This window comes from Falco punctatus (assembly GCF_963210335.1).
Source record: "Falco punctatus genome assembly, chromosome: 6".
Lineage (NCBI taxonomy): Eukaryota > Metazoa > Chordata > Aves > Falconiformes > Falconidae > Falco > Falco punctatus.
This window is the reverse complement of record NC_137585.1, coordinates 24,356,280-24,376,287: the sequence shown is the minus strand read 5'-3', so window position 1 is coordinate 24,376,287 and position 20,008 is coordinate 24,356,280. Positions and strand designations below refer to the sequence as shown.

At 37.8% G+C, this 20,008-nt stretch overlaps 1 protein-coding gene across 7 annotated transcripts in view; it reads left to right on the top strand.

Moving 5' to 3' along the window:
* ERC1 (ELKS/RAB6-interacting/CAST family member 1) overlaps window positions 1-20,008 on the top strand; it is a 302,544-nt gene that overhangs the window by 271,517 nt on the left and 11,019 nt on the right. For all 7 annotated transcript variants that reach the window (XM_080393515.1, XM_080393513.1, XM_080393510.1 and 4 more), the window contains one exon: window positions 12,793-12,981. In XM_080393515.1, coding sequence (XP_080249641.1) covers window positions 12,793-12,981 — 189 coding nt within the window. The remainder of the gene's footprint in view (window positions 1-12,792; window positions 12,982-20,008) is intronic.

Here is a 20,008-nt window from a genome sequence, read left to right as displayed (position 1 = left end):
TCTCTCCACTTCATACTTGAGGCATTTTCTTCAGGAAAGCATGTTACAGTACATCCTAGACAAAATAATGAGGCAGCCAGCATCCTTGCTTTACATGCATTTCATCTGAGAAACATGTCAGCCTAAAGGTTGTCTTGCATACAGCAACAGGGAAAGTATAAAGATGATTGATGCCTCCCAAGCCAGTTACTCCCAACAAAGTACATGTTTTTAGCATGATATTCCAGTTACATTAAGAAAAAAAAGTCCTCATTCTCTTCGTAAAAGTAAAGATGATGTAAGTCACAGAGTCCCTGACCTGCATGTTAAATTAAATGTACGTATTACAATTATTAAAAAGCAACTAATAGCATAGGACTTGGCGATAACTTTGTTTTTTAAAGTTCCTTTAGGTCTGAGGATGTAATCACCTCTGATCAATACCGAAGATAAAATATGTAAAAAATATGTAGAATAGCAAACTGCATTATTTTATTTGTATGGTTTGGGGATTAAAGCTTTTCCCCTCCAGCATTCTGGAATTGACTGAATTGAATATTTAATTATGCCAGTTCTGTATATGACAGCATTATCAGATATAACTCCCTTGAAATGGAGCACTGTTTCTAAACATATGCGCCCTTCCTGTAGTTTCAGGAATGGTAGTTTACATTTTCAGTTTACAGTTCAATGTAAATACCATCTTTCATCCTGAAATAGTCTTTCCTAGCCTTCTTCTCTGGGCTTGTTTCCTTGTTGTCTGAATTTCTTATGACTCCTTTTATTCCTCAGATGGAGCTCTATCCCCCTCTTTATCCAAGCGTATTCCAATGTGCTTTCTCATTAGGATGTCCCTTTGTCTTTCTCAAATACTAAAATGGACTGGCCAATGGCTTAATTAGTTATTATCCACTTTTATAAAAAATAATATGAATTTACACTTTATGATACCCAGTATGTATGAAAGGATTTGTGTGTGTGTGTATCTTGTAAATATGTGCCATGTACGTGCTATACCAGGGAAAGAAGCAGCAAAGCTTCCATACATAAACTGTCCAAGCTACTCAATTCATAGAGTTTTCTTGTGAAGCACAGCCATGCTACCTACAATGTGAGAAAGTGTGGGTGTGATTCAGAAATCTGCTTGTGTCACCTCTGCCCATCAGAAATGAAGAGGACTGCTTTTGTTGAATGGGTATAGTGGGCACAGGATCACAAAAAAACAGTTGAAAGAGTGCAAGGACACAGGGAAAAGCAAAGACAGAATAAAAGTGCTAAGGGCAAGAACAGAGGAAGAGCAAAACTAAAACTCCGAGAACCGACAGATTTATCCTGGTATGTAATTGATACATACTGTATGTGTGTTCGAAGTACGCATGCTGTTGTAGAGCCTTTTTCTGCCCAACTTCCATGGCTCTGGCTTGCAGTAGGAGTTGGAGCCTAGCAGGTGCTTGCACTAGACAAGCTTTTTGAACTCGTTCCGTGGAAGCATTTTCTATTAACGGTCACAGATATGCCTGCTAAGGAGCAAGACATTTGGTTTTGCTGTGCTTGAATTCCAGGAACAGACTCTGAAAATTAATTTTATGTTTGTTAGAGTAACAGTGGAATGGTCAAAGAGCTAGCATTGAACTAGAGTGCATAAAAATGGGGATATTTCAAAATTATAAAAATATTGGCAAGTTCCTATTACCATAAAAATATTGCAAGACTGAAAGCCTCTTATTTGTGACATTTTTCTTTAATACTTGAGTTTGACAGATTTTAACACAGAAGCAGCAAGTATTGTGAGTTGACTGCTGAAGACACTAGCATAATTTAACACATCTCTTAAGATTTCAGAGGTGATGTCTGTAGTGGGAAAAGGAGTAAGTCATAACAGGGAAATACCTGAATCGTTCTTAAGAACTGAAAAACAGTCAATTCCAGTAAATGTCATACACTCCTTGTCAAAACCAGTATAAAATGTAATTTGCAACATCACCAGATTACAAGTACGCATTGTGTACCAAAGGCTACATTTTTAATGTTGTAATTTGACTTTGCCAAGAGTTTTTTTGGTGGACAAGTGTCATCTAAACTTAAGACCTGAAACAAAGGGAAAGTCGTCAATAAGAGGAATGTTTAATGAATTCCATTTGGATTTTTTAACTGTAGTTTTTAATCAAGAGCTTGTAATATTCTAAAGGTCGTCTTTAATTAATATATCATTCCCAAAACCAGGTTCATTCTAAGTAGCCATTTGTGATTATTAAAGGGTAGTGGAACTTAAATGACATTTCTGTATTACATTTATTGGGACAAATATATTAAACAGGATTACAGTAATGATAGAAACAATTAAAACTCACAGAGAAGTTAATTCTAGTAGAGGTATACACAAAAGCCAATTGAATGCTCAGGCTTGTAAGCCATGTGTTTCTAACTTCTATCTGCAGAGCAATTTTGTCTCACCCCTAGGAATGCCCAGGATGAGCATTCACAATTTCCTTTTTGTTGTGGAGAGGGTATTTATTATTCCATTTTACGGCTAAAAAGAAATGCACAATGAATGCACACCTGGTCAGCCAGCATAAATAGCTATTCAAAGAGATTTAGAGGAAAGCTGCAGAAAGAAGTAGGTGACAGGCAACAGCCTGAAGGACTGTGACGACTGTGATGGTGGATTAAGAGGAACAGAAATAATGACACTGAGGACAGGACATCTCAGGACTTCATTTAACCTTTGCCACAGCTGTCAGACCCCATGAACTTTTCATGAAGATCACTAGAGAACTAAAAGTGTCTATGCTTTGGGAAGTTTGAGAAGAATATTGGGAGTTTTCCTACATTATTTAGTGCTTGGTTAATACACTGATTTCTTCTAGTAAAGTAAATATCTTATTCACAGTGAGTTCCATTTTCAAATGATTATGTGGGCATTCATTCACTGCATAAATGTGATCTTTCCGTGAGACACATTTTACGCTTGCAACATGTAGAGAGCTGCTCATCCTACTATCACACTTCTAGTATTTTCTTTTAGCTCAGTATTGTCACTTATTACACTGTGACCTCATAAGCCTTTTAAATAAATTTATTTTCAATATGGTCTTTTTAGTTGTTAGATCATGCAGAATGGTCAAAAACACCCAGCTTTCATGCCTGGCTCATATTACAATGTAATTTGCTGGACACAGTACTAGATCACGATTCAGAAGATAAATTCCTTCCTGGCATCATCTCCAACCACTCACTTGTTCTCTTTCTCCCTGTCTCAAATTCTCTAATTGTAAAATGAGCTGCAGTTTTTGTAAAGTGGAAGTTCTGCTTGGGAAAAGTGCTATGTAAGTGCTAGGTAATATTATTACACAGTATTCTAAAATTTTTGTTACAGGGATATGATGGTGATTCTAGTACCTATTTTGAATTTGTTCCCAAAATTATGTTAGATGTGTATTTGATTCAATTTATTAATACGTCTTGGTTTTCCTTCCAAGATCCTATTCGTTCCAAAAAAAAGGGAAAATAACCCATATGTTAAACATTTCAAGGAGCTGCCATTCCAGCATGCTGAACAAAGTGCTTTAGACTGCTGCATCTTCTTCACTGTTATCTTTTGTCCTCTGGAAGAGCCATTTCTTCCTCTCTCCAAATATCTACAACCTAATTGTGTAGAGTATAATAATTTGTTATAATATGTCTGTTACAGTTCTTCATTCATATGTGTAAAAATACTGTGAAAGAATGTCTTATGCCTGCCTTAAAGACATACCCTGTGCAGAATTTGAAGGCAGCTACATGAAATAATCTTACTTAATTAAACATTATCACTTGGCCTGACTGAGAGCTAAGATGCCAGATTTGTTTTGTCATACTGGTGACAGTCAGGACTCCTCACTCCCACTTTCCAGATGGGTAGTCCTTTAGTAAGAACCATAATGTGGTGTACTCAAGTAAGGTGATGTAATTAATTAATCATTACAAGGGCAGCACTTTGAATACAGTTGTCCCAGTTAAACACAGGACCTGCTTTCCATCCTGCTTTTCTGGAGCCCTGCTTATGTGGGCGTCGTTGTTAATTACGAAACTAAAAGACTCCTGTGCTGTCAAGTTCAAGCAAGAAGACACAGAGTTCATGGACTGACAATTACTGCTCTGAGGAAGTGCAATTCAAAATCCTGGTTTAGCTATCATACAGTTATCTTTAGCTATCATACAATTACCCATTCTTTTCAAGCCTTTTCAAGCTTTGCCTTTTTTCAGAGAATAACCTTTTCTCCTTTGGCTGTAGTAACTGAATAATGGAGAGCCTTTTGTAGTGACCTTCACACTTTAGCGTAAGTAACGGATCTGTTACGGTGGAGTGAACAACTTAAGTAATGCTTAATATTTTATTTTATGATTAATTTTTCTACCATTCCAATTTGAAACCATGCCTTTCCACCTTCTGTCTTATTCTATACCCATACTGGCATGTAATCTTTTATCCAGTAAGTACTGTTAGACTGAGATGGGCCAGCCTAGAGAGGAATGCTGTCCTTAAAGTTATGTCAACTTCTGCTCCTGGTCCTTCCCCTGTTTCTGCAAAGCGTTCTCTTGATAGCTTGTTTTTTAGTTTGGTTTTGTTGTGGTGGGTTTTTTAAAAATCTATTATTTTGCTACCTTCATAATTATGTTGTGTTTGAAGAATATATTCTCTGTCTAAGAATGTTGTATCTATGAGCACAAAATAACTGATCTTGATACACTGTTGGTCTTCTTTCTGATCCCAGAATGATAAGACTTAAGATTTCCAGATGGAATTTTGTAATCTGAGCTCTGGGATGAATTAAGTACTCACAACAGAGGTGTAACTGGATCGTATCACTGTCTTCCTATTATTCTTACAGATCAAAGAAGATACTTGTATTTTAAAACATTCAAAACAGATGGCCAGTTTCTTTTTGTAGAGATTTGTGCTTTTCAGCAAAACAATTGCAAAAAGGCCATCATTCATTTCTACCAAATGAGATTATTCTAGGTCTGTGTCTTATTTTCTTTTTTGATGTGCAGCTGAATGTGATCTTGTACTAGTGACTTTATCTTTGTAGCTAGTAGGAAATCTGTACGCAAACATTTTTGTTTCTGACCACTTCCAGGGGAGTTGTTCCTTACAGCTTGTATGATAGTCTGTACTGTCTCCCAATTGCTCTGCCATTTAGGTTTCTTACAGCACTCATCCACACCTCAGAATGCAATCATGCAAGGCCAAAGGCTTCTGCAAACTATGAACACCCTGTTGGTGGCATAAAGGAGAGGGGAGCTGAGACCTGGCCCTCACAGGATAGAGACAGAAGAGGAATAGCTGCAGCCAGGCTTGGGGTGTCGCTGCCAGCACCTTTTAGTTGTCAGTTAGGAGCAAAGAAACTGAGGGAGGGGAGAAATGAACAGCATTAGAGTAGAGAAAGAATCAAGCCCAAACCTCCTTTCCAATATATTAACTATGAAAATAAGCTCAAGAGAAATATGACTAAAATAAAAACTGGTAAGGGCACGTAGCCAATCTAGACGCTGTATTTTCCTGGCTGGTAAAGTTCATAATTTCTGATGGAGATGTCAGGATTTACAGTTCCAACCCATAGTAGGCTCACCACAGGCAGTCAGCTACATCTGATTGTTCAATGCGACATATAGGTAAGAATTTGTATATTTTTTTTAATATATAGATAGATAGATACACACATGTATATATAAATAGGTGTGTTTATTAACAGGATCTTGCATTTGAATGTAGAGCAAACAACTTTCCAGAGAACTCCTAAAGACAGATAAACCAGGCATTTGGTGGCTTTGTGTGGCTTTGCTTTGAAAGTCTCATGTAGCAGGTAAAGAGCTAGAACAGCAGAACGAAGACCCACTGTGAGAGAACAACGAGAGAAAGATTTCTGTCACCTGCAGACAGGGAGGTTATAGTTCATCTGAACAGGAAAAGCACTGATTATGTTCTCTGGTAGACTACTTAAGAAATACCTTCTGTTTTCTATTAGCAATGGAACAGACAGCAGGGAGACAGAAGAATGCAGTCACTGATACATAAGCATTCCCATGGACACACTCTCCCAGCATATGTGCTGCAATGATCTGCTTTCAAACATAAGCATATTAGCCACCGTTTCCTTTAATCCCTTGTAACAGGAAGAAGCAATAGACAAAATACAGTACAGCAAGGAGTGTGGGTGCTCTCTTGTTCGCTGTTATATAGATAGCAAGTGCTAGAAAGCTTGAATGGATTAAAAATATAAGCAGGTTGTTCTTATTCTCAAGCTGCTATGTTCTTGTAGAGAGGGAAGCAGCATAAAATCTAGTGGATTCTGTGAAATCAAAGCTTGCTTAATCACACTTACAGAAGTTTGATCAGGAGGATGCTATTTAAATCCATAGTGTTATGTACAAGCTGCATACAGTTGTTAAACTATTTTCACTTGCTGTGGGGATATTTTTTTCTTCTTGATGATACACTAATTTTCAATATCCTAAGTCTGACTACACTGTTTCATAGTTTTCTATAATTTAATTTATTATTTAAAATGTTAGCCTGATAACTAACAAAACTTACAGAAACAAAATTCTTAAATGAAGGAGATTTAATATAATGAAGTGGAAGGTTTTAGGTTCTCTGTAGACCTCACCCTACTTTCCCCACCCTGTTCTGCTCCAGAACTAAGCTTCTGGACTGCTGGATTCCCAAGGAGTCTTGAAGACAAAAGAAAACTTAGACAAATAAAACAGCATTTCAGTTTTATATTCTGATTCTCATCTTGCAGTTAAGCCAGATTTCTCTCCTTCACCTCAGCTAAGAGAGAGGCATATGGACGGACTCTTACAGAATAAAATGATGCGATGCGTGCACAGTGCAGTTAGCTATGTTTTTTGCAAGTAAGGGATTGATGAAACAGGTAAAATTCAAGCTGTATGTAGACAACCCTCTTTAGCTGTGCTGAGGTACCTCATTCCTGAACGTTTGTATTCCCCCGTGGTCCAGTTACAGCCTTCTCACAGTCCCCCCAGTGTATTTCAGTTCTCAGCTACAGCAGTCCCTGCTATTCCGCACATGGTTCCCCGCAAGCTTTTGCTCCACAGCCCATGTAAGCAAAAGTTGCCAGTGTCATGAAAAAGCACTTCTGGATTCATTATGTGTAAAAATATTTTTTAACTACTCACTTATTTTCAGTGCTTTAGGAATCCTACCAACCCACTGCAATTCTTTGCTTCATCTACATTATGGGGAAAAGATTTTATTTAAACAGAGGGAACTAATGACAAAACTACTTTCCCTGTTTTGTGTTTTCTCTGTTCTTTTTTTTCTGGTCTGGATTTTTCCCAAGGTGAAGAGGGTGAACTCTGGAAATGATTAATCCAAGGGATTTGTTCATGGTGTATAAAAAATTCAAAAAGAATTTGCTATGTAAAAATTATTTCCTAATTGATTCTGTCAGAAATGAACTGAGTAAGACAGCTCTGTCAAAACAGCCAGAATCTCTTTCAGCTCCTCACGCATGTTGTTTTGTTTTGGTTTGGTTTATGAGGAGAAAATGATAAAGGTTAGATGTAAATCCAATTTTTTGTCTTTAAAACAAATGTAAAGGAAACTGAGCCTGGGCCTGAGCTTTTGTGTTGTGGTCTTCTGAAGAAACCAAGTATCTCTGTGCAGAAGTGAACTGAGCTGAACTGAACTGAGGTCAGGCTGTGTCTTTTTGAGAACTTTCTTCTGTTTCCATTTAAAATAATGAAGGGAAGACATCAGTGATAAATTGTTCTGAATTTGGGAAAGCTTTGCACTGTCTGAGCCAAATTCATGCCTCATAAAACTGCATTGCATTCAATGGTTACAAGATGATTGTAGTTAAACCCTTGTGTTTGTTGCCAAACACATACAAATGGTCCGAGCAAGAAGGCGTAATTCAACTTGCCATGCAAATACTTCCAGACTGTATCATTTGGTATCTTAGTTTATTTCCATATCTCCTGATACAAGATATTTTGCTGTATAGGCAAAATTTTCTTGTCTAGTAACATCTGTAATAAAACCCAGATTCAGGGAGGCATCTGAGGACCCACTATGATCCACTCCATCTTTTGTTAGATTTGTCAGGTCGTCCTTGGAATAATTACTTTTTAAAAAACTTATATATTTGCCCAGACTTCAAGCCAGTCTTCTCCTGTGCAGTGGTAGTTTGGGAAGTAGGTTTTGTTGGGTAGCGTAGTTGCATCTGTGTGTAACGAAGTTCGAAAGTAATTTTCCACACTCACGTGGAAAATGTGATTGATGGGAGATAAACATTTAACTTGTTTTCCAGGCATACTTATTATGTCCAGTCTGAAGTTTTGAGGGGATCTTTGGTGGTGTTTTCAGGTTTTGGTTGGGTTTTTTATTCAGAATTCTGTAAATTTTTTTTGTGCCTTTGCAGGATCTACAAAGAACACTCAAGGTTCATAGACCAGTCTAGAAAGCTAGAGCATTTCCCAAATCAGATAATTCTTTGGAAGCTTTCAGATTCATTCAGATTACATTTCTTTGTAACACTTTTGATACAAAACCAGTGAAAATTTAACCTCATTATTTACTTTGACCCCAGCACCACTTGTCAGTTCTTTTTTTATTTTCTTCTTGATGTAACTGTTCTTTCACGGATTTTTCTTAAATATTTAAAGATTTATGCGTAAGTTGAGGATAATCTACTAAATTATTTGATTGCAGAATGAAGATCACTTATCTGCATGACTGCTGTTTAGCATTATGTAGTGAATATATACATGCAGCATAAGTTCAGCAGGACAGTCAAGCTAATAGGAGAGTATGACAGCAGTCAAGCCAGTACCAAGTGTACATATGGTACTTTGTATCTATATTGCTGTGTCAAGAAGATGCTTCTTTCTCCTTTTTTTTTGCTTGCTTAGAGAAAGCACGGGCACCTATCTGTAAGAATAAGATCACTGCTGTTCATCCACGATCAACATCCATGTTGATACATGATTCTGATAAGTAAGACAAGTTGTGTAAGAAGATAACTTTTACAAGATCAGCTGATGTAGCTGGAAAAACAGACTAGCTTTTAGGGGTGCATATAAGACTTTCTTCAAAACGGGAGCTGCAGCTTTATTACTAAACAGAAATTTGAAAGTATTCTCAGAAATTAACTAAGTCAAGCTAATTATTTGATTCTGCAAAAGAAAAGTGGTTGCTTCCTTCAGAGAAGAAGGAAGTGTTAGCAGGGAGAAAGGTGACCAGGTCATGAGCCCTTCTGCCTGGAGAACCCATAATTTAAAGTTGGTGGTTGTGGTGAATGACTCCTATTACACATTGATTAAAACCATACTTTATTCTGCAGACATCTATGGAAAGTCAATATTAAATTTGTCTCAGATCATTGCTGCTGCACTTATACCACTCATTCGCTGGTTTTCTTTTTGATATAACCACCTACATGTTTTTGTGTATTTACATTAGACACTGCTCAGACAAACTTCTGGACACCACCATCTCTATGTATTCATCTTTCACAGGGAACGTGACCAAACATTTAGATAGAAACTGCATTCCATTACAAGGACCTTTTCTTATCTATGCAGCATATATATACATATTTAAATGCCGACTCTTTATCATAAAAGAACTTCTAAATACAGTTACTCATATTTCAGCTGACCATTGTACAGCAACAGCAGGGCTGTCACTGAAGAAGCAGTATTGATTTCATTCTAAAGCATTTTTTTGCCCCAGTGACTTGCAAAACTACAATTAGATTCATGTTTGTCATGCTCAAAGATAAAAAAAAAATATATCTGTGAAATCTCAAGAAACCAGAACATGTTGTTTCCAAGTTGAATGTGTTTTGGAATATGTTCCCAAATGTCTTTATCAGTTGGTGGAGATGGTTTGGGTTTGTATCAGAGATTTGTCAGGCATTTCATGTTTCTGCTTCAGAGTTGTAGTGATTGCCTTTTTTAGTGAAACACGTTGTCAAACTTAGCTGGCCATTAACAATATTCTGAACTTGAGGGTACATTAAGCAGACTTCATTCCACGCATTGATGAGGATGACCTAAACCTATCAGGGCAATTAATGAATCAGGGCTGCTTTAGAAGATATTCCTGGATTTGGTCTGCTTACCCGTTGTTTTCCTAGAAAGCTCTGCAGCTCTGAGCTGATCATGAGAACTCGATGAGGTTTATGAATCCAGCACTGCCCTGCCTTTCCACTTAGCAAATGCTCTTACACCCTCTTGAGATAAGGCAGTGGCAGCTCTGCTGTGTGGGAAGCACAGTGCCCCTTGCTAAGTGGCTAGTTCAAATTAGATATGGCAGGAACGCAGATATAAGGGCATTTCCTACTTGACTGGCAGGGTTTAATGGATCCCAAGTGAGAGGAATGATTGCTCTGTGAACAGCTTTGGGAAGGCTGCTAGTTAAGAACTTTCACACGCCTCATTTGGCCTGTTTCCAGCTTGAGGTAAGGGGGAAGGGTACAGGAGGAATGTGTTTCAAAAGGGGACTTGTCCCTGGGCAATCCAATTCCACTGTTATATGAAAATCTTCCATCGTTTCTTGCTAGATAATGCTGCTTTATCGGGGAGGGTTTCTGTTCACAAAGAATAACCAGGAAGGTTTGCAAGTCAGATTCTTTTCAGACTGGAATTTGCACATCTGGTGGATATTTGATACACTGCAGTATCTGAAAAGAATACAAGGCAGCTACTGCATTGATCAGGCAGCTAGTTATTAGACGTTGACTCCTTAATTTTCACATTTTTACAAAACAGTATTTTTTTAAGATGTGATATTACATCACTGTACCCTCTGTGGGCAAACAGAATAGTAAGACAGATAGGAAAGACATCAGTTAAATTAGAATCACCAGTTTTCTTCACCTGCACAGGCGGTTCACTTCCAGATTGTAACCTAGGTAACTCAGATTATAAGAAATAGGGGTAAATAGCACAATTCAGCAAACAACCAAAGCTGCTGGGATGTAATAGGCTAAATACAGTGTGCTTAGTGTGTTGGTGCTACTGAAGCATCCCTTCCTATTGCCCTGTATGCAGGAGAGCAGGCTATTCTTCCCTTCTGCGGTTTGCAATCTTCATACATCGAACCATTGTTTTGATATGTGTATTTATATCTGCAAACAGATGTTGCCCCAAGGCTGCACATAGCAATAGGGATTTTAATAAGGCCCACGAGCTCACTCTCTCTGCAGGTTTCTTGTCTGTCTCCTCTACCGTGGCTGCCATGTTGATGTGGCTTTTTGTAGCTGCTGCCACCCTGATGTTCTGCTGTAGGCTGCCGAGTGGAGGACAAGGAGCCTGACATTAGTTAGCTGCTTAGCCATGGCTCTCAGATCCTCTCACTCTACAGAAATTAATCTACATGGAACAGTGTTAGAAGCAAAATAAGTGAGCCCTGACAGCCTTATTAAAAGGGGTCGAAGCCAGAGTCTTTGTTGAAAGTAGCCAGCACCCTGCTTCTGTTGACTCAGAGATTATCTCACTCCTTATTCATTAGCAGGGTCAGAGGTGTCCCATTGAAAAGATATCCCTGGCCCACTAACAAACAGCAGGTGCAGCCCCTGCCCAGGAACACAAAGACAAGTTGCCACTATTGTGGCAACGCTTTCCAGCTCTCCTAGCTGGTGCACATCAGTGCCTGTGGCTTCAGCACCTCATTTTATGGAACAGAGGCACTAAGCCCAATTCTTCCTTAATTTTTCATCAACCGTAAACCCTTGAGATTTGTATTACTGCAGTTTTGAATATATGCCCACAAGCACCTAGAACAATATGAAGCAGTATTCTTGTGGGAGGGCATAGTGAGGGATTCCTGGTATGTATTTATGCACTTGAGCTCTGTATTTTTGTAAAACAAATGAAAAATGGCTCTTCAGACACTTTTTATGAGAACTGGATGACTTCAGTTTGGATTGCATTGAACAAGGATTAGATGCGGATTGGGTAAAGTATAAGAAAATGAAATAGTACTTATTAAAGTCCTTTGATTTTAGTTTTGTAGTCTATTGTATAGAACCTGGTTTGTATAATAAATGAAGGTCATTGCCTTTTCAAAATTACAGAAGACTATATCTTAACTTTAGAAAAGATTATAGAAAACTGTATGTTAACTTTCTGGTGAAGATATGTCTCTATCCAATTTCTACAGTAGAGGTACATTCATCTTAGAAAGTAGAATCATAGGATAACAGAATTGTTTAGATTTGAAAAGACCTTTAAGATCACGGAGTCCAGCCATTAACACAGCACTGCCAAGTCCTCCACTAAACCATGTCCCTAAGTGCCACATCTTGCCATCATTTTAAACCATTCTCTTTAGTAAGAACATGTTTATTGCATACTTAAGTTACAATGAAATGTTTGTTGGCAAAATGAGTTAAAATCTACATTGCCATTGCCTTAGTTGTGGACAGACACCTGTTATCAGAAAAATTAATTTTCCCTAAAGCAGGGAGTTGAAATAGTTGACTGAAGCACTGCTGGATAGTCAGAAGAGTTAATGCATTCAATTTAATATTGTTTCATTTTTCACCCATATCATCATTATTTCCTATATTAATCAGACAGCTGTCATCACCACACCTCCTTCCCCTAGTGTGCTTGGTTTCTTTCTGCTTCAGCTAGATGGTTGCTGGGTCATGGGATGGCAGTACTGGGAGGGAGAGAGGGTGTTCAAGTTCCTTCCAGTATGAAGCTGAACAAGATTGTAATTTAGAGACTGGTCTTTGCCTTCACCAATGCTTGGGTTTCAGGCTGTTCCTCACTGTTTCTGTTCTCTTATTGCAGATAATTCAACCCCTCTTAGAACTTGATCAGAATCGCAGCAAGTTGAAGTTGTACATTGGACATCTGACAGCCCTCTGCCATGACCGTGATCCCCTGATTCTGCGTGGACTCACCCCACCTGCTTCCTACCACCTGGATGATGACCGGGCAGCTTGGGAAAAAGAGCTGCAGAAGATGACCCCAGAGCAGGTGAGTGTGTCATCTGAAGTTCTGAACAAGGGCCTGAACTGTTGATGTAGGTCTTACTGATGTGCCACACTGAAACGTTGGGAAACCATTCTGTAAGTGATGAAAACAGGTAGCAATGTTCCACTCTTGAGCTGATCGGAGGAGTCAGTAATTTTTTGTATCACTGACACTTATTATGGAATCTGATCTGTTCTTTTAGCTGTATTTGAGGCCATGCATCTACACACTCGTGGGAAATCAAACTGCAAGATACCACTTTTGCCATGTTTTACCTCTTAACAAATTTTAGCTGCTCTTTATAACTTACTGTAGTCACAGAGGTCTTAAATATTTTTTTAATGACAGTAACCATTTATATTTTAATTAGCACATTTTTATGAGTCACTTCATGTAAATGAATACGATGTCCTTACCTTCTGTTACAGTAAGTTCTGCCAGTAATTTTTTCTGCTTACCACCTTATCTGGATACCTAAATCAAGATTTGGACCCAGTGTACTAGATGCAATACCCCCACGCTTATGCACACATAGACACACACACAGTGATTTCAGAAGTCCAACACTGTATTTCCAGGAGATTTGGAATACAGAATTGAAAAGGTTTAACAAAAGCTTGTCCGATAAAGTCTCTACAGAGACCGTTAATCTAGCCACTGAACAACTACTGAAATAATCTTCCTTTTTCCCAGCTCTAGTGATGTCTTGCCTTCCTTATTCCCTTTGCTGGTTGTTTTTATCTCTTGATTTTGGACTATAATTCATCATTCCCTACAACCCTTTTTTTCTCATTTCTTCTTATTTCTCATTTCAGGTTTTTTAAATTTTACTCCTATATTATTGAATGCTTTTGAGTTTGTTTTTTTTTAGCTACACTACTGTAAGGAACTTGTACCAGAAATAAATGTGACTGATTTTGTCTTTTTGACCCTGACTTTGGATTATAATACCAATTCTTTCACTGAATTATTCACTTTCATATGTCTATATCAAACTCTATCCAGCATGCACACAAACTAGTCTAAGGCCTATATAGTTAAAAGTGCATTTGCAGGTCAGTGAACACCGTCTTGAGCCAATTTTAATCCAAAACTTGGAGAGAGCAGCTCAGCAGCCAAATTACTGGAAGCCGACAGAAGCATGTGTAGCAATTCAGAAAGAAGAGCAGATCTCTGGAGGTAAATATGCCTGTAACAGGGCCTTGATGGTAAAGGACAGTTGATCTCTATCTTTGTCAGATTGGGATGAAGCAGTGGATGACAAACCCTGTAGTACATATGGGAGGCACCTCTGGAAACAAAAGTAAAGGCTGGATGTGGACAAAGCTTGGATATCCCTGAAATAAACTAACTGGTTTGTTATAGCTGTGATGGTCTTTGAATATAATCAGGACCTGTGAGGGTAGGTGATGTCTTCTATTTTATCAAGAGATGTAGGTAAAGAAAACAGAAAAGGCTTTCTTTGGCAGGTTCTTCTGAATAGACAATCAGCCCAAAAGAGCATCTGTTTTTTCCAGTTCTGTTTACTGGTCTAAAAAAAATATAATATTGCTAATTCAAACTTTGCTAGTTCATTAGCAACATTTATGGATTACAGAGTAAAGAAAGCATTTAAGTATAAATTGTGACAAAAAGTATTATCTAAGTTGTCCTGGAGAAGAGGAAAAAATGTATTTTTCCATCCCCTCCCATTATTGTCTTAATTCTGCATTGCTGTCGCCACAGTTTTTTAAATTTGCTACTCCATTTGTGATTCCCATGCATAACTAGCATCTGCTAAAATAAAATGTAGCAGTCTCTTCTGCTTTCCCATACTCACTTAGATTGTATTTAGCAAGCTTCAGTTGAAAACACAAACTAATGATATATTTCAATTTACAAAGCAGATTTTTCATTTAAGTCGTGGAGCTTTTCTGTTTCTAACTGTGGAATTTCCTTTGTGCTTAAAGGATTCCCATGGGGGGTGGGAATCAGCGCTCCAGATTCGCAGAAGCTCATCACAGAATACTCATTTTGCATCTTTGGAATTTTAATGAGTTTTGTAAATTACTTCAAATCCAGTGCATTAAATTCACTCCTGTCCCTTCTAATATGATCTTCTGTAGATAATGCTTCACAAGCCTCAGTGGGAAAAAATTAATCCTCTTGAGTGTTAAGAAGTGCTAACATGATTAGGGAGGATACATTTCACTGAACACCAATAATATTTAAGAATGATGCCAATGTATCCATTTCTCACCAATGAGATTATTTACTTTGGTTTGGTGGGTTTTTTGATAAATAGTTGAGAAATCATTTTCATACTGCTGCTTTTGGAGCTGTGATTTCTCACTGCAGCAACTATTACTGGCAAAGGTTGGTCCTGCTGTGTTTCATCATAGCCAATATACCATGTAGGTGTCTCAGAGCTGCTGGGGAGGCTCAGTTGCACATAGTAGGAGTTTTCTGTGGCTTCTTCTGGTAGGTAAAACTAGTGTATGAAGTAGATGTAAGCTTTTCACTCTTCCAGCACATCCACAGTGACCCACAGAAACTAATGTACAAGTTGTTTGAAAAGCATCTGCCAGCATCAACATCATGGTTCTAAGGAGAATGTATTGCCACATAAATAATTTTGTGGACTCTCAGAGTTGGATTGATAATTGATATCTCTCATGTATAATAGTTTCTTTATGCTACCATTAAATTCAGCTATAGCCCTTAGTGACTTCAGTTGATTTTGATCAGAATATGGGGCCAAGATGCTATACCATTCTTTGCTGGCATTTTATCAAAGACATTTTGTGAAGCTGACTTGCTGTAATAAAATTTTGGTCCATTTGTAATGAAGGCCTGAAGCCAGTATTTTATGAGTATATGATATCTCAAAACCTAATCTAAACTAGTATACTGGACTTAAGTTTTGGACAATAAAGTATCTACAGTGCTTGGAACCATGTCATTAAGTTATTCATGTGGTGGAAAATATTCTTTTGGGTCAGTAGTTCTGACCCAGTGTCCTCAAAGAAGTTAACCGGCAGTGTTTCTGGAACTGTCCTTCTTTGACCGGTTCGTGTCCTGTTCAACCTTTCTTATTAAAAAATTGAAGTTACCAGAAGGAAGGAAGAATGTTCCAAGTCTCAACACTGAGAAATAAAAACTCCATTCATTCATCACAAATAACTGCATTATCCTAGCAATTTCTATTAAATACAATATTTTCTTTCACTTTGTCTTAAACGTATCATTATGTTAATATTCTTGGGCTCTGTAGAACTACTGCAACATTTCACATTTCAGATAGTTGCCTTTCAGTGAGGGATTTTATTTCTGTATGAAAGGAAATGACATTAAGAACATAATGATACGGTCCACATATTTATTTATAGTTTGGGTTTTGCTTTTCTCTTACCTTTACAAAAGGAAAAAATGGAGTTGAAACAGGTACTTGCTGAAAATAATTTAAGTATGGTGGTAGTGGTGTTCTGTGGTGTGGTTGGAAGGCAGCAATACAAGAAAATAAAAAAAAGACAACAAAACAGAACAACCAGATAGTAGTAGGCAACAGCATTCCATTAATAGCTTAAGCACTATTACAAATGTTTCTTACTGCTTCAAATCCAGCTCTAAAATATGCAGAACCTCATATTATGGAGAGCTTCTTATTTGCAATGGGTCCTACAGTGACAGTCATTCTGAAAAAGTATTTCTTCCAACAGAAGAGGACCTATCTGATTAAAATTATTTTCTTAACCGTCAGAGGAGGAGGAGAAGGTATTTTGCTCCCTGGCTCCCAGCTGTCAGTGGCTCTTCCCAGCCATGTCCAACATGTCCTGGCTTCATCCAGGCTACTGAGGGTCCTGCCAGTTCTGCTGGCTGGCAAGCACCATTTTTTCCCCGCACAGCTGATAAGTTCCTTTTTCCCCAGAGGTGTTTCTAGCCACATTTACATTGTGACCTGGGCATCAACAGCAGCCTTTGAGACCTGGGCAGATACATTTCCATGAGATACTCTCTCAGAAAACACCTGCTGTGGGAGCTTGTCTCACCCCACTGCTAACACAGTGTTGCACCTTCGACTGCTTTGGCTGTGAGTTACACAGAGAGGCGCTTTGGAAAAATCTTTATAGTCATAGAAGAGCCTTTGTAGTAAAGAAAAGTTTTCTTCCCTCTCCCTGTGTAACAGCTTCAGCCAAAGCACAGGCCATCTAGGGATTCCTGCTTACAAATCCTCTCCCAAGAAACCAGGAATGTTTCTTCTGCTCAACTGCTCACAGCAGAGGAAGGAAAAAGGTGATAATGTTGCTTCACTGTATCACTCCAACCTGCTGGATCAGCTAAATAGTCATGGCTTGGTTCCAAGGAGCATAACTTACATCACACATAATTCACATTTTACTCTCGGCAAAGTTAATGTTGAGCTTTTTGTATGAAAGGACACCAGACTTCATGTATATAGCTTTCAAATTCCATTGTAAAATTGCATATATGCTTGCTGAATTTTGAAAGTATTAAAAACACATTTTGGTTTGTTATACAAACAATACCGTAAGTGGTATAAAGTTTACTCTAAATTACAAATAGTGATTTTATAAACATCCTGTGTCCTACTTTATTCAGATTCCACTTGTGCTCTCGCTTCTGTATCATCTATGCGAAATTACTCATTTAGTTTCTGTAAAGAAATTCTCTGCCATGTTTTGCATTTAGTCATTCTAAATTACTCTATTACTTCAGAGTTTACCCTGTCTTCCTTCTCTGACTGCTCTTCCATTAGCTTGTTATCTTCCCCACCTGATTTATGTCATTTATTTTTAATTTGTAATCTTACGGGAATGCATAATGTATTTAAAGTTAAACAGCCCACTTCTGGTCTCTGTTAGAAATTAGAAGTAACAATTGCAACAATTTATATCCTTCGTGTGCAAATGTATTTCCTGAGTTTAGTTGAGACAGTAATGGATATAGGGACTCTCTAAAATTATTACAATTTATCAAACTTTTATATTAAATTAATGTTTTGGGTGAAGATGAGAACTTAGGATCAGTGTCATAGTTTTTAAATACTGGATGAGGTCACAAACATTATCCATAAATTGACCATATCCATAATGCAACTATCTATTATTATTTGTGCATGGAATTGCTAATTTTAATTAAAATGTATAGTATCAATCCGTAATACTAACTATTCCTAACTTGAAAAGCGATATAAAGGGGAAAACATGGCTTTCAGGACATGGTCAAGTGGATTTTGTGTGTGTGATATGTCTCATTTCAAGCAGTTCCTACAAACAGATGGTGTACCAACCTGAGTTATTACCAAAATATTCCATGGAAGTTTCTTTCCTGGAATATCTGACAGCAATTTCAGCACTAACAGGATTCTCCATGACTTCGTAATAAAGAAAACTAACAGAAATTTCTCTTGAAGAGAAGTAAGTAATGTGGAAAGAGTAGACAGGGCTCCAGCTCTGATCTTGAAATAACTGGATGCGTGTAACTTCATCACGTCATTGAAGTACTTCCTGCGCTGGCCTTTCTTCTCTGTTTTGTGCTGTGCAGGTACAAAACCACAGCTGCCTGCCTACTCTCTGTCCCAACAGTTTAAAAGTTTTGAAACTCATCAGCTAGGACATGTAAGGGAGGTATTTAAGATTTGCCTTGCAGACAGGTGAATTTTCCCTGTGTTTGTGGCAATGGGGTACTGCCTTGACTGAACGGGCAGAGTCCCTGTGGGGACGCAGAGGTTTGGTACATCAGCAGAGAAAGCAAAGGGCAACGTACAAGCCCAGCATGAGGTGTGCATCAGAGTAATTCTGGCAGCATCTAGCAGTCCAGCTTCGAGAGAGTAAACTAACACCTTGGTTAATGCATTGCGGCTGAAACCAGAAGAAGTAGCTGCCTGACTCTTTTCACAGTCCCTTTCAGGTGCAGAATTGTGGGTTGGTATGGATTAGGGTTGTGGGGTTTGTCATTATTATGCATGCTTAGGTCAGTGGGGCCTGGCCCTAGCAGGTAGCCCTGTGTTACAGCAAGCGATTATTATTTGTTCTGCTTAGCCACAGTATAACAACTTTCATACACTATAGCAGCATGAATTTTCATTGTATAATGTACACCACAATTTACATGAACAGAAAACCGTCCTCTGACTGAAATGACTGCTGGTATTGCTGGAGGATGGACATATTATCTGCAAGTGCAGGATTTGCAGGAAAATATCTCCATTCAAATGCAAAGTACAACTTACTGGCATTTACTTTGTTCCTTACTCTCATTTATATAATTCTGAAGTTCATTCATTACCAAAGAAATAATAATATTTCTGCTATTCACAAAGCTTAGAGGTGCTCAGGAATGCCAGGTAAATCCCATGTGCAGTTATTTCAAATACATGGTGCAAGAGCCCTCAACAATTTTTTTCAGGGTTTTTTCAAAAGTGGCTGTAAAATTTATCCAAATGCATTTGAATATATTTTAAAATATTTTTAAAGTTTGCATTATTTTAAAAGACAAGACAGAATGTTTAATCTGAAATTTTACTTTAATTTTTAAATGCATATGTTTTTAAATATTTTGGAAAAGCTAACATAAACCCAAAAATTTCCAAATAGAGCAAAACTATTTAAGGGTCTACATAATTTTTGTTTGTTTGAAGCTTGGCAGACTGGGATTTCCATATTCCTAACCCTTTCTTTTGGACCTTTTATAAGTCTGTAATTAGAAATAAAGGTTTGTATGTAATTGGCTGTCACTACTTCAAACACGCACATTTACGCTGCTTGGTCTGGGAAGATGCAAAAGCTCTTAACCATTTGCCTGAGATACAGTGTAGTTTAACTTGAGACAAAACAAAGGTTAAGATTAAATCAGATTAAATTTTTTGATGCTTATTTGTGTTACTAAATGTATTTTTCAGATTAACCATAGCCTGATCCAGAAACCCCTAAACTTTGTAAAAATGTAATTCCAGATCCCAGTGTTGTAGCCTTGTAGAAGTCCCGCAGTTAACTTCTTTTTTTTTTGGTGCTGCTCTCATATTCTTTTT